General features: G+C 44.0%; 1 protein-coding gene across 2 annotated transcripts in view; it reads right to left on the bottom strand.

Annotated features, from left to right (window-relative positions):
* Slc16a9 (solute carrier family 16 (monocarboxylic acid transporters), member 9) overlaps positions 1 to 13,711 on the bottom strand; it is a 40,676-nt gene that overhangs the window by 20,847 nt on the left and 6,118 nt on the right. For both annotated transcript variants that reach the window (NM_025807.3, XM_006513960.4), the window contains exon 2: positions 8,913 to 9,145. In NM_025807.3, the coding sequence (NP_080083.2) occupies positions 8,913 to 9,108 (196 nt within the window). In that variant the 5' untranslated portion in view covers positions 9,109 to 9,145. The remainder of the gene's footprint in view (positions 1 to 8,912; positions 9,146 to 13,711) is intronic.

The following is a 13,711-nucleotide window of genomic DNA, read 5'->3' as shown; positions in this document are numbered from 1 at the left end:
ATGCCCCTTGGGGGAAAACAGTCATTATATTTCTCTCCTGGCATCGCTCCCTCCTAAAATATTTCTGAGGATCCAAGAACCAAGACCAGCCAGGTCTGCTACATCGAAGCCATAAGTTAGCCAGCATACAATGAGAAATAATCCTGTGGTAAATGGGTGGACCCTGTGTGCAAGGAGAATTTCCTACTAGAAGGACCCGGTCATGTGAGTGCCTTGAGTCTTCCTCAGTAGGTAGGAGTCTAGTGTGGCTGGCTCCTCCCTCTTTGCTGCAGCTGACATCATGGATCTCAAACTCACTCGAAGAAAGACAACCTTTGATCACATAAGTATTGGTTGACTTTTGCTGGCTGGTTGCTTTCTGGTATTTGTACGTAATGGTATGTGTTGGGGTGGGGGGACAATAACCAAAGCCCATTTAGTTGCCAGCCCAAAAAGGCCTGCACATGGGAACTCGCCTATGCCACAGACTCCTACTGAAGGATGTAAGTCAGTCCAAGTCAGTCCTCAAAGGAGTTAAGGGTACTTTGCAGCTCAGGGCTAATTCTTATCTGCAGCCCTGGCAGCGTTCAAAACACGTTGAGCCAGCGGACCTGCCTGCAGCGACTTAGTTGGCTACTGACTCATGGTGGCACATGGAAGGCTAGAAGAATGAAAACCAAAACTGGGAGGTGGGGGGACTGCTAAGTCTGCCTTGAACCTCAAACTAGAGGACCAGAGAGTCCCCCATTGTTTCAGTAACAAAGTTGGCTCCATTCCCCTCCTTGTACTTGGAGAATGGCATGTGGACGGGGTAGGGGGTTGGGGAGGGTGGAGGTGGGAGTTGGAGATTTGGGGGGGCTGCTTAAGCACATCTCAGACTTCTTCTAGACATGGCAGTCATCTGATTCAGCGACCTACTACCCGTTCTATGCTCGTCTGAATCAACCAACTGCAGAAACAAAACCAACAGGAAACACACTGGGAAATTTATTGCAAGGGCTCTGTGGGCTAAGGGCCATGAGATGCTTGCCTAGGTAAGCAAATCTAAGATCAGCAGGGCAAGCCACCAGGAGAGGCAAGCTGGGACTCTCAGGCAGAGCTGCTTTTTTTTTTTTTTTCTGGGAAAGTTCCATTCTTCTCTGGAGTCCACCCAGATTAGGATAAGCTCTTTTTCTGAAAGCCGATTGCATACTTAACGTCTTCAGCAAACCCAGCTCTGCCAACTTCAGGACTTAAGCAACCAAAGAAGGAATGTAGCTTAGTAAAATTGACAAAGAGAACTAACCTTCTCCTCTCCCACCATAAGCCTTCTTCTTCAGTCAAACTCATCTCCCCGGAATGTGTCATGAACAGTGCACGCTCTGGGTCTGAGCCATCCAAAGATTCTTCAAGGCCTGCTGGCTCCTTGCCTGCCTACCCATGACAACCCACTTTCCTGTCAGCCCACCTCAGACGATCTCAATAAAACTAGTCAAGAAAAAGAAAAGGAAGCAAAGACTGATGAGGTCATTCTGTTGATAAAGTACTTGCTTTGCACGAAGACCTGAGCTCCTCTGCAGAACCTTCTAGAAAGAAGGGTTTGGTGATCTATGCTGGAATCCCATTGCTGGGAGATGGGGGACTGGAGGTTCCCTGAGGAGTTCCCCAGGACTCACTGCCTGGGTAACCTCGCTGAATCTGACAGCCGGAGGTGTTGTGACACCTAAGGAAGGACTTAAGATTGATCTCTAGTCTCTATCTACATGTGCCCAGATGCGCATGCACTGATGCGCATGAGCACGTGCACACACACACACACACACACACACACACACACACACACACAGAGCTCTGGGGGAAGACACTGAAAATAGAGGGGGTAGGCTGACACCAATCACACTACAGGTAACACCCATACACAATGGAACTTTTGAACAAGCCCAGACACACTCACCTCAGTTACACACGAACCTTCCAAATACTGTGAAGCTTATCTGACCTTCAGTACAATGGACCCCCACCCTACGAAGGACTCAGACTTTGCCTTTCTTTCTAGACAGCCTGATTGTCCTTCCCCCACCCCATCCCCACCTTTGCACTAATCAGAACGCCTGACTCACAAGTCACGCAACTTCTAAGCTCTTTGCTATGAATAAAGCTTCATTCTGGAAAACCCCGGAGCTTATGTGTAAGGCTGTCTTAGGCCTGCCTGCTTGGATTACAATCTCATTTAGCTTCCAAATAAATACAACTTTCTTGGGCCTTGCCTTGGTTAATTTTATCCAGGAATCTCCAGAGACGACCCCACGCCTCCTCGTGTCTACACCCTGAGACTACAAGACCCATAGTAGGCATGCATTTTGTAAACTCTCTTGGCATGCCCACGGGGATGGGCTGTGTCCTGTTCTACAGGACTTGACTCCACCCTGTATAGTCATATTGCTTTGGCCCCAAATGACTCCTTATAAAACTGAAATTTGCTCCATCTCTAGGGCAAATGCTGAGAATGGATTCTACATCTTGGTTGTGCGGGCCAACAAAACCCCATCTACTCACAAGTTAACCCAGCTGAATCAGGCACAGGAAGATGGATCGAGACCACCCCAGATAAACCATACCTCTAAGCTTATCGCTCCCGTTAGATGTAACCCTCTTCCTTGGGTCAAGTAAAAGTGAAGGACACCAAATTTGGGGGTATAGAGGCACACACTGACATCTCATCAGACAGCAGGTGTGGGTCATAAGATCAACTGTGTCCCCCCTGCAGCCTCAACTACTCAGTGTGTTCCCTCTGCTTGAGGCAGCCCCACTTGAACTGCTATTTACCCAGGCAGGTCAGCTCTCTGCACCTTGATACAGCTGGGTGCCTTGAACTAACTGTACGAGCAACTTTGTACTCTCAGGACAGCTCCATGACAGGGTTCATAGGTTAATAGCCACTCACCTGCAGGCACTCTGTGTGTGTGTGTGTGTGTGTGTGTGTGTTGGCTCTCTGCTCTCGCCTTCAGTGAGGACTCGGAATTCTGTAGCTTCTTGAAACACCCCTCCCTCTTTTTAGAATTACTTAATTATTTCATGTATGTGAGTACACTGTCACTGCCTTCAGACACAACAGAAGAGGGCATCGGATCCCATTACAGATGGTTGTGAGCCTCCATGTGGTTGCTGGGAATTGAACGCAGGACCTCTGCAAGAGCAGTCAGTGCTCTTAACTGTCAGTCAGTTAACTGACAGTGCTGAGCCAATTCTCCAGCCCCTTCTTGAACCTCTTTTCAGTCATACTGGCAGATAGAAAAGTAGACAGACATACATACAGACAGACAGACAAACAAATAACTGTGTGACATGCAATGTGTCGTAATAGTAGCCTAAGTAAGACCAGAGTGTAAGACTCCATGCTTGCCCACAGCAGCAACTACTGAGTGAAATCGGTCTTGTATGGATAACTAAAGTCAATGAAACACACGCACTTTGCGAACTTGTCATTCAGTAAGATCTGAGATCATGGAAACCACGGACATGATCATCTGTGTTTCCAGTATAGCTTGCTCACGCCATCACCAGCACAGACGAGACACCATGACTGAATCATGGCACTGAGTTCATTTGTGTCTTGTAACCAAGGAAGGAAGAACTAGCCAGCTGGAGACTTCTGAATTAATTAATGGTGAACAATTAATTCAGGCAAGTTGGAGGAGTAGTTTGAGAGATGCTGTTTCAAAAACTATATATGAATATTTATGCAGTCCATCTTTTAGTAAAAGATGTATGTATGTATGTATGTAAAATTATACATACATGTATGAATTCATCTTTACCAAAAGAACACAAAGATGCTTATTTATTTGGGTAGGATTTGGACCACAAGAGCCATACCAGAATCAAAGTCGTATGATTATTTCTCATGATCTAGTGGTATAAGCAAAGTCATGACAAAGCAGGAACTTACAGTACAGTCCATCTTACAAAACAAAAAAAAAAACAAAAAAAAACCCATGCTCAAGCAAATTACACATCATGGTTACTTCACAATTGCAAGATTAAAATCTAAATAGATCTCAGCATGGTGGCGAAGGCCTTTAACCCCAGCATTCCAGATGCAAAGGCAGTCGAAGATCGCTGTGAACTAGAGGCCAGCCTTGTGTAAAACTTAAGTTCCAGGACAGCCAGGGCTACATAGAGAAACCTTGTTAAACAAACAAATAAACAAAATTCCAACAAAATAACAACAATAATAACAATAAATAAAATAAACTCTAAATCCAAAGGGTTCACAGAAGTGGGGGTTCCTAATTTAAACTCACTTGTGAGACCTCAGGGGGAACAATCCTTTGGCTGCAGGTAGCAGGTGTTGCATTGTGCAACGTGCACAAAGAATGACCTAGGTTTAAACCTGCCAAATCAAAGAAAAGGAACAAAAACAAAGCAAAAAATCCTGAGTCTGGGCCTCCTCTCGGGGCAACTTAATTGGAATACCTGAGAGTCAACAGCTAAGCAACTATATGCTTTCATGATTCAAATTATCTCCCCAAGTCACCAGCCAGTCCCAAGATCATGACATAGAGCTTGGCTGTCAGATGCAGTGAGACCAAGGCAAACAGCAGGAGAATAAACAAGAAGAGAAATCAAAACATCCAGAAATGGCTTCGGGTTGAAGGACAGTGAGCTGCAACTGCAGGCTGCATGTATAGCCTTCCAATTTGCACCACAATATGACAAATGTCACATTGTGCTCCTTGTCAAGCCCAATTAATGTCATACTTCACACACACACACACACACACACACACACACACACACACACACACACACACACACACAGATTTAGCAAGAGAGAAGGCTATAAGGCAGGGCTATCTAGGAAGCCCACCCTGCCTCTTGAGTGTATAGTTCTATTCTGTAATAAAACCTCCCAGACTGTTGTGGAGTGGTACAAACCTTTAATCCCAGAACTCTGGAAGTAGGCAGATCAGCTCTCTGTGAGTTCAAGGCTAGCCTGACCTATACAATGAGTTCCAGTATAGCCAGAGCTACATAGTGAGACCCCATCTCAAAATGTGTATATGTGTGTGTATATATAATATAACATATATTATATAATATAAATATATAATTATATATAATATAAGCTACTTATAAATATCTATGAAATTAAAATATATAATTTTAGTATATGTAAATATATAAAAATTACAACTCATATATATGTAACCTCCCCAGGATGCTTTCTTGATGCTAACAAAAACTGGGAAACACTAGGTCTCTATTTGGCTTCTCTATATCTGAGACCTCCCAGCCTTCTCTAGCAACAAAAGATATGCCAGCTGATTTTCCCAGAACAAAGGCACACAGGCAGGTGAATGGTCAGTGTGGTTCTGCAGTGAGTACTGTGCACACACATACACACACACACACACATACACACACACACACATATACATACACACATACACACACATACATACACACATTCACACACATACATACACACATTCACACACACACCACACATACACAAACACACATTCACACATTCACACACACATATACACACACATTCACACACATACACACACACATTCACACACATATACACACACATTCACACACACATATACACACATTCATACACACATACATTCTCACACATACACATTCACACACATACACACATTCACACACACAAACACACACACACACACACACACACACACACACTTCCAGAAGTATTTGCTCTCCCTCTCTTCCACCATGTCTTTTTAATGAGTTCCTCACTAAAAAGCTCTCAGCTCTTCTCCTTTTTTATGCTCATTCTCAAGAGCTTTGAGCTGCAGGTTCAAGCACCTCCTCATCTGGTAGCTGGTGTCAGGCTCCAAGAAGATGCATGGCCTGCTCAAGGCTGCCTGCCTAAAGTATGGTTGAGCCAGAACTTGAGTTTGACTCAGGCTATCCAAAGGGCCTTTGAGTACAGGTTTTCATCCTAATTTTGTTAATGTTTCTAATTCCATATATTCTAAGTTTTTCTTTTTCTGTTTTTCTTTTTTTTTTCTTTGCTGGAAGAAAAGTCCATTGACCTAAAAAGCCAGCAATTTGGAGCCGCTTCATTTAGAACACGTATGCACTTTTACTTTGATAGTCCCTTACATTTATGGTATCGGAAGAATGTGCAGTATCAGCCCTTCAGCTTACACTTAAACATTAATGAGAAAATGTATTATCGGTGCTCTCGAGAACAACAAAGGAGGTTAGAGAGATGTGTGGGAAATGAGTTGACACCGCCAAAGTGGCTTCCAGATAGGATACACTCAGGATTTCCTGGAAGCACTGTGAGATGTAATTTGTTCTGCGCAGACAATGTAGTTGTTAGCCAAAAATTTACCTCTACAAAAAAAGAAGTTCATAGCCGTTTCTGTGTTTTCTTTTTAAATGACCTCAAACTTGGGAAACATAAGCATTTGAAAGAAAAATAGAAAATTGGGTCAGATAACTAATATCCAATTATAGTTGGTGCTTAACTTTTCCAAAGGCCAGCCAGCTTACTGTGACTGTTGCTTCTCCATGTCGTTCCTATTAAGATGTGAACATTGACATAGGTTATCAAAACGCTACATTCAAGCACATCCAGAATTCTTGCCATTCTTAAACATATTAAGGGGTGTAGGAGAGCATGAGTAGGTATCAGTAGAGGTCAGATTAGATTATGTGTCAAAGCAATCCCATGGTTCCAAGGGAGAAAACATGAAGATGAATTACCTAATTTGCCTCTGGGTAACAGTGCTTCCAACCTTACCCTTTATAATTCCAACTTTTCCCAGAAGTCCACTTACGTCTATATCTCGAGTTCACCTGAACCAGGCTGGTTTCTTAGACCAGATAAATAAGGCCCAGTTTTTAGGGCCATGGTCTTCTGTCATTGTCATGAAACACTTAGTAATTCTTAAGCAAGGATTCTTATTTCACATTGTTCTGGGGTTGATAAATTATGTAGACAGTCCTATTAAAATGAAGATGGCTTGCCCTTACCTTTGAGACAAAGGTGGCTGGCCTAGGAACATGGAGATGTTAACCTAGGGACATGGAGATGTTGGCCTAGGAACATGGAGATGTTGACTTAGGCACATGAAGATATTGGGGGGCAGAGATATTTTCTAAGGGACACCAACTTCAGCTTCTACACCTGTGTCCACATCCCAGATGCCACCTATCTTCTTCTCCCACCTGAACTAATTCTGGGACGAGCCTTGTTCTCCTACCATGTGCTAAGGGGCATAGCATTGCAATTATCCTTGGACCCTTTTCTGGGATCCCTGATAGTCACTGATCTGTCTAAGAATTTACTAATAGAAATGATGAAATAAAGGAATACCCCATTAAAAAAATAAAAAAACAAACAAACAAAAAACTCCTCTCCATACCAGGTTGTTCTCCAGAAAGCCATGTGTTCAAATCTCTTTATGAATTTAGTTCAGACCTCTTTATGAATGTATCAGTTACTAGCCGCTTGCACTTTGGCCATTTTACAAGCAATCTTGTTTAAATGTTACAGTCGAGCGTGTGTGTGTGTGTGTGTGTGTGTGTGTGTGTGTGTGTGTGTGTATGCCTGCCTGCCTGAGTGTGTGCATTGCACCATGTATGTGCAGGTACCCACAGAGCCCAGAGGACATTGGCTCCCCAGGAACTGATATTACAGAAAGTTGTGAACCACCTAACTGGTAGGAAGCGTCTCTAAGAACAGCAAATATGATTAACCACTGAGCTGTCTCTCCAGCCTGGCAATAATTGTTTAAAAACTCTTTCAAACAGATCCTGGGCAAACTTCCTGTTTCTCTTGACTCTGCAACATCAAGATTTCTCCACTTGTTTAGTCATGCTTAGTTTCTTATCTAAGAAGGTCAGAGTTGCCTGCTGGGTTTCCCCCACACCTATGTATCCTGTTTTGGATTTACTAACTGGATACCACTGCCTTTCGCCCACAGCAACCCCTTTAATAGCCAAGAGGCAGACATATCTTTAAAAGGGAATGACTAATTTGGGGTTATTTTAAGCAGACTTTCATAAACCCATTTTAAAATTCAAAAACACCTTATGAATCACTGCACCCCGTGTCCCGAGTTTCTCTGCAGGGCAGAGATCGGTTTTGCGCCTGGAATCATGATAAGTTTATAGTACACAGGAAGACTCTCTGTGTACCGATTCCACCCATGCCTATCTTAGTATACAGGAAGAAACCCTATGTGTACCCTCCTGTGCCCACTTGGTGCTTAAATAGTGCCATAGGACAGAGCGAAAGTCATTAAAATCACTGCAGAACTCAAACCATGACTCAAGACACTGAAGTGGTACATGATATTCATGGTCAAAAGGTTAGCAAGAAAAAAAAAAATCCTTCCCTGTTTGCTGTAAGCAGAGCCACCACTACCACACCACAAACAACTGTTTATCGAAATAGATCTTCATATAACCCCTGCAAAAAGCCCAAAGAGTGCCAGCACGTGAGCTATGACTACCTTGCTGTGGGATATTTTTCTGAGGAGGTTTCTGTGATTGGCGGGCGTGTGCAAACTGACCCTAGTGCCGAGTCAGAGGAGGAGTCAGAGGTTGGAAAACACGAAGATCACCAGCATACTGTGGCTATCCCAGCACATTGTAGACATTCTGTACTTATAATATATATCCATGGGAATATGTGTGTTTCTCGTTAGAGGGTAAGGGGTGTGTGTGTGTGTGTGTGTGTGTGTGTGTGTGTGTGTGTGTGTGTTCTCACATGTGTATGTGGGCGCCCACAGAGGGCAGAAGAGTGTGTCTCATCCCTTGGAGTAGGATGAGACAAGCAGAAAAATATACACTATGTTTGAAACGTGTAAAAGCCTTCCATGCTCTGTACGGTATCAATGACACGGCAAACATAATTAAACGCTTAAAGAGTAAAAAACCATACAAACATATCCACTTACTTGCAAGCAAGCCGACTCCGCTCGCCAGGGATCCCACCCAAGCTGTTTTTCCTTTTCCTTCACCGAAGGCATCCAGCCATTCTACATACAAGACCCCAACAGCTAACGGGGATCCGTAAGAGAGGAACTGGGTGAAGAAGGAGACAACCACAATCACCCAGCCCCACCCTCCGTCAGGTGACTTCTGAAATTCCATTGTGAGATGAAATCAACGCGGTGGTTCGCCGAAGGCTCTAGAAAACAACCAGAAAAGAGTAAAAAAGCCTTTAGGGGGTGGTGAGTACAGAGTTCGGGATAAAATACCTCTTTCTGGGATGGAGAGATGGCTGAGCCGGTAAGAGCACTGATTGTTCTTGCAGAAGACCCCAATTTGGTTGCTCGGACCCATGTTGAGTGGCTCACAGCTGCTGATAACTATTACAGCTTTAGGAGTTCTAACGCCCTCTTCTGGACTCTGCAGGCACTGCACTCACCTCTCTCTCTCTCTCTCTCTCTCTCTCTCTCTCTCTCTCTCTCACACACACACACACACACACACACACACTTAGAATAAATCTTAAAATATAAATAAAAATTAAATATCTTTTCCTGACTCAAAGAAAATTCTCTAAACACATGACATGGATAACTATACAATATGACTGCCTTATCAAGTTTACATCTTCACTTAGAATCTGCATGAATCACACAACCACTAGAACACTTCTTTGAATTATAAGAAGGCAGATCGCAAAATGGCTTCCTCAACCATCTCTGTCACCTGGCTCTCTCCTTTTCGCAATCATAAGAAACCATTGATTTTAGTCTCCGAGCCTTTTCATTTCTGAGACCAGCCAGGAAATGGTGGATTAAGAAGAAGATCGCTATAGGAGTGTTCTTGGGTCAGAACAAAGAGGCTTGAACCGGTCTTCCGGCTTGGAGACAGGTACCCTAACCTGCTAAGCCACCTCCTCAAATGCAGTCAGTTTCCCTGGAACTCACACGGGGGAAGACACGCTTTCACTCACACACACACACACACACACACACACACACACACACACAGTACTATGCACATGCCTGCCTCCATAATAAATAAGTAACGTGGAACTTTTGTAAAGGAAGAGGCTTAGACACTTAGGAAGTGTTTTCAGTCCAACCCTGGCGCTGGCCCATATACCACCGGTACTGCCCACTCCTCATCACCATAGGAAGTCATGGTAACTTCTGGTGTGGCACTCCTGTCCCCGAGGGCTGTCAGCTGAAGGCCTTTTTCCAACTGAGATTCCTGAGCCACAGCAAGGATGCATTCATTGGCTCCTGGAGTCTGAAGGGGAGCTGATGGCACATTTCCATCTTTGGCAGCCTGAGCATAGTCCCAGGGCTACCTCACTGTACTGGCTGGTTTTGTGTGTCAGCTTGCCACAGCTGGGGTTATCACAGAGGAAGGAGCCTTCCTTGAGGAAAGGCCTCCATGAGATCGAGCTGTAAGGCAATTTCTCAATTAGTGATCAAGGGTGGGAGGGTCCATTGTGGGTGGTGCCATCCCTGGGCTGATAGTCTTGGGTTCTATAATAAACCAAGCTGAACAAGCCAGGGGAAGCAAGCCAGTAAGTAACATCCCTGCATGGCCTCTGCATCAGCTCCTGCTTCCTGACCTGCTTGAGTTCCAGTCCTGACTCCCTGTAGTGATGAACAGCAGTATGGAAGTGTAAGCTGAATAAACCCTTTCCTCCCCAACCTGCTCCTTGGTCATGATGTTTGTGCAGGAACAGAAACCCTGACTGAGACACATACATTCAAGTAAGCAAAACTGAGCATACATTCTTATAAATTTTTTTGACAAAAAAAAATCACCATTTGGACATTTTATTGTTTCCTGCAACCTTGAGGTTGCATATGATCCTAGTCTCTTTTAAAATCAGCACACAGCCGCTCACCATGGGACTATCTGCTTACTCCTGCACTATTTATGTGCTGACTAGGGGTTTTAAAAAAAAGTGTTTTTGCAATGGTTCAAAATTGAAAAAAAAAGTTTAGATGCTCATCCTCTTTTATGTCTATTATTTTATTTTATTACTTTTTTTTATCATTTGTGTCTCCGTATGTGCACCTGCATGTGTGCCCACAGCACATGTGTGAACACTGGTCAGACAATCTGTGGAAGTCCTTTCTTTTCTTCCAGCGTGTGTACAGAGAGTCGAACTCGGGTCATAAGCCTTTACCTGCCATCTTGCTAGTCCCTAATTCATCTTTTGGAGGCACAGCCTTCCACTGGCCTAGAATTGTTCATTTAAGCCAAGCTGGCTGGTTGGTGTGGCTCACAGATTCACCTGTCTCCCCCCACCCCGCCCTCAGCGCTCATGTTATAAGCATGGGCCAACAACCTGCCTTATTTATGTGGGTGCTGGAATAGAATTCAGGTCTTTGTGCTTCTCTGGCAAACACATTACTCTCTCCCCATCTATCCCCCGAGCCTTTCTAAGGACCTATCCTAACAATTCCTGCTCAGAATCCCATTTAAGGATAAGACAGTCTTCATCCCCCAAACCTGGAGCGGGAGCAACCAAACATCTTATTGAATGGACAGGCTCTGTGAAGACAAACGCCAATTGAGAGCCAACTTCATTTAAATCCCCAAATTATAACACTTTGGGAAAGTGCAGGCATGGATTTTCAGGAAGGTGAGAGTCAAGACTGTGTCCCTCTTAATAGCTAAGAAGCTCTTTTTGTCAGTGACTACCCTTCCACCTTGCTGCGGGTGATATTTCAACACGCAGGACAAGAATAGGGTAATTGCTCACAGTAGGTGTCCAGGATAGCAAATCTTTAGCAAAGCAAGTGCCTATTAAGTTATTAACTGTGGCTTGGTAGACAAGTTCTCGTGGTGTTGACTGACACCTGGTCACTGATCCATCATCATCCCCCAATTTACACGATCGTCATCCTGTCTCTCAAGGGGACCAACGGGACGGAGATGGACAGAGATGTAATGATTTCCTGTGCGTTCCTTCATGTCTTAGCTACCTTTTGCCTGCTGAAGTGCTAAAAAGCTCAACACATCAGAGTATCCAGTATAGCAGAGCCCCCTGCCAGGAGCTAGCAAAGGTGACAAGGAGGGTGACAGGTGAAGGAAGACAGGCTAGACAATAGCGACCAAAATCCAGTTAAGGCAGGATTCATCCTAATGTTTAGCATTATAGGGTAAGTGCAGTTTTGTTTTGTTTTGTTTTGTTTTGTTTTGTTTTGTTTTGTTTTGTTTTGTTTTGTTTGTCTAGACAGGGTTTCTCTGTGTAGCCCTGGCTGTCCTGGAACTCACTCTGTAGACCAGATTGGCCTCAAACTCAGAAATTCCCCTGCCTCTGTCTCCCAAATGCTGGGATTAAAGGCGTGTGCCACCACTGCCCGGCTATGTAACTGCATTTAGGAACATTTCATTACGTATTTCAAGGTAACTGAAAGAGACATACGATAATAAATATCGGAAACAATAAAAATCATTAATGACTCTGATTTGACTTTCCACTGTTACACTGTATACACGAATTTAAGTATCACACCGAATACTATGTAAAAAAAATACTGCCAATTAAAAAATAAGATTCAAATAAATGCTAAAGTTACATATTTGGTGGAGACAGCTGCCATATTCACTAAAGTGCAAGTCGGGGCTGACTTGTTAGGGCTCCAGCATAAGAGCTGTGGGTTTGTACAGTCGTGTCAAGCCCTCTGTGTATTCTCTCCAGGCCAGCTCAGGCACATAAGGTCTACAGCCTCTCAGAATGCACTGGTCTCATTCTGTTTGTTCAAACGGGTTCTTCTCTTCACCCATGTCTGCTCTGAAGTTCAAGCTACACCCAGACCCACTTGTTTATAAAATAGGCCGTTGACATGAATCAAGGAATACACACAAGCCTGTCCAATCCCAGAATCCATTTCTGAAAATACTCTGCAGCTGGAAAGGGTGCCACATGCCTTTCATCCCAGTGCTTGGGAGGTAGAGCTATGTGGAGCTCAATGAGTTTGAAGCCAGCCTTGTTTTTTAGATAGATAATCTAGCCAAGGCTACAAAGTGAGACCCTGTCTTGATTGATAGATAGATAGATAGATAGATAGATAGATAGATAGATAGATAGATAGAATTTTTTAAAAATTAAAATGCAGTTCAGTTAAAGAAGTTCATTGCATAATTCCCCTTGGAATCATTAAGGAAACCCATAATTCTGTTTTCCTTTCCCTTTTGGACTCAGATAAATGCACTATAAAACAATCTAAACTGCTATTATGATTCAACTCACAAGAGCAAAATTCAAGGAGAGCCCCAGATTGTTCTAAGTATACCGAGGGACTGGCACCACGATGTCACCACCCCTTTAATCCCAGCACTTGGGAGGAAGGGGTAGGCAGATCATCATGAGTCTCGGGCCAGCTAGATGTATAGAGTAAGGTCCTATCTCAAAAGGAGGGGGAGGAGGGGAGGAGGAAGAGGAGGAGAAAGGGAAGGAAGAAAAGGGGGACAGGGAGGGGGGGAGAAGAGAACAGAGTGAATGTATGGGCAAATCTTGCAGCACAAAGGCAATGCAGAGTTCCAAGCATCTTGAGTTGGCCTCTAAATACACCTTGACCAAGAGGAAGCCAGTTTACTATGTCTCACTGAGATGGAGCCCAGAACAGCAGCAAGGAGAGTACTCAGAGAAACTCCTCTGGATCCTGGAACTCAGCCGTACTAAATGTCACTGGCAGGAACAATTAGCAGAAGTCATTAGCGGCTGAAGTTTCGGCTGTGATATGCAACAGGGTCATAAGCAAATAAATGCCCT

Source organism: Mus musculus, chromosome 10 (assembly GCF_000001635.26).
Source record: "Mus musculus strain C57BL/6J chromosome 10, GRCm38.p6 C57BL/6J".
NCBI lineage: Eukaryota > Metazoa > Chordata > Mammalia > Rodentia > Muridae > Mus > Mus musculus.
The sequence above is the reverse complement of the archived record's forward strand: the minus strand, read 5'-3'. Positions and strand labels throughout refer to the sequence as shown.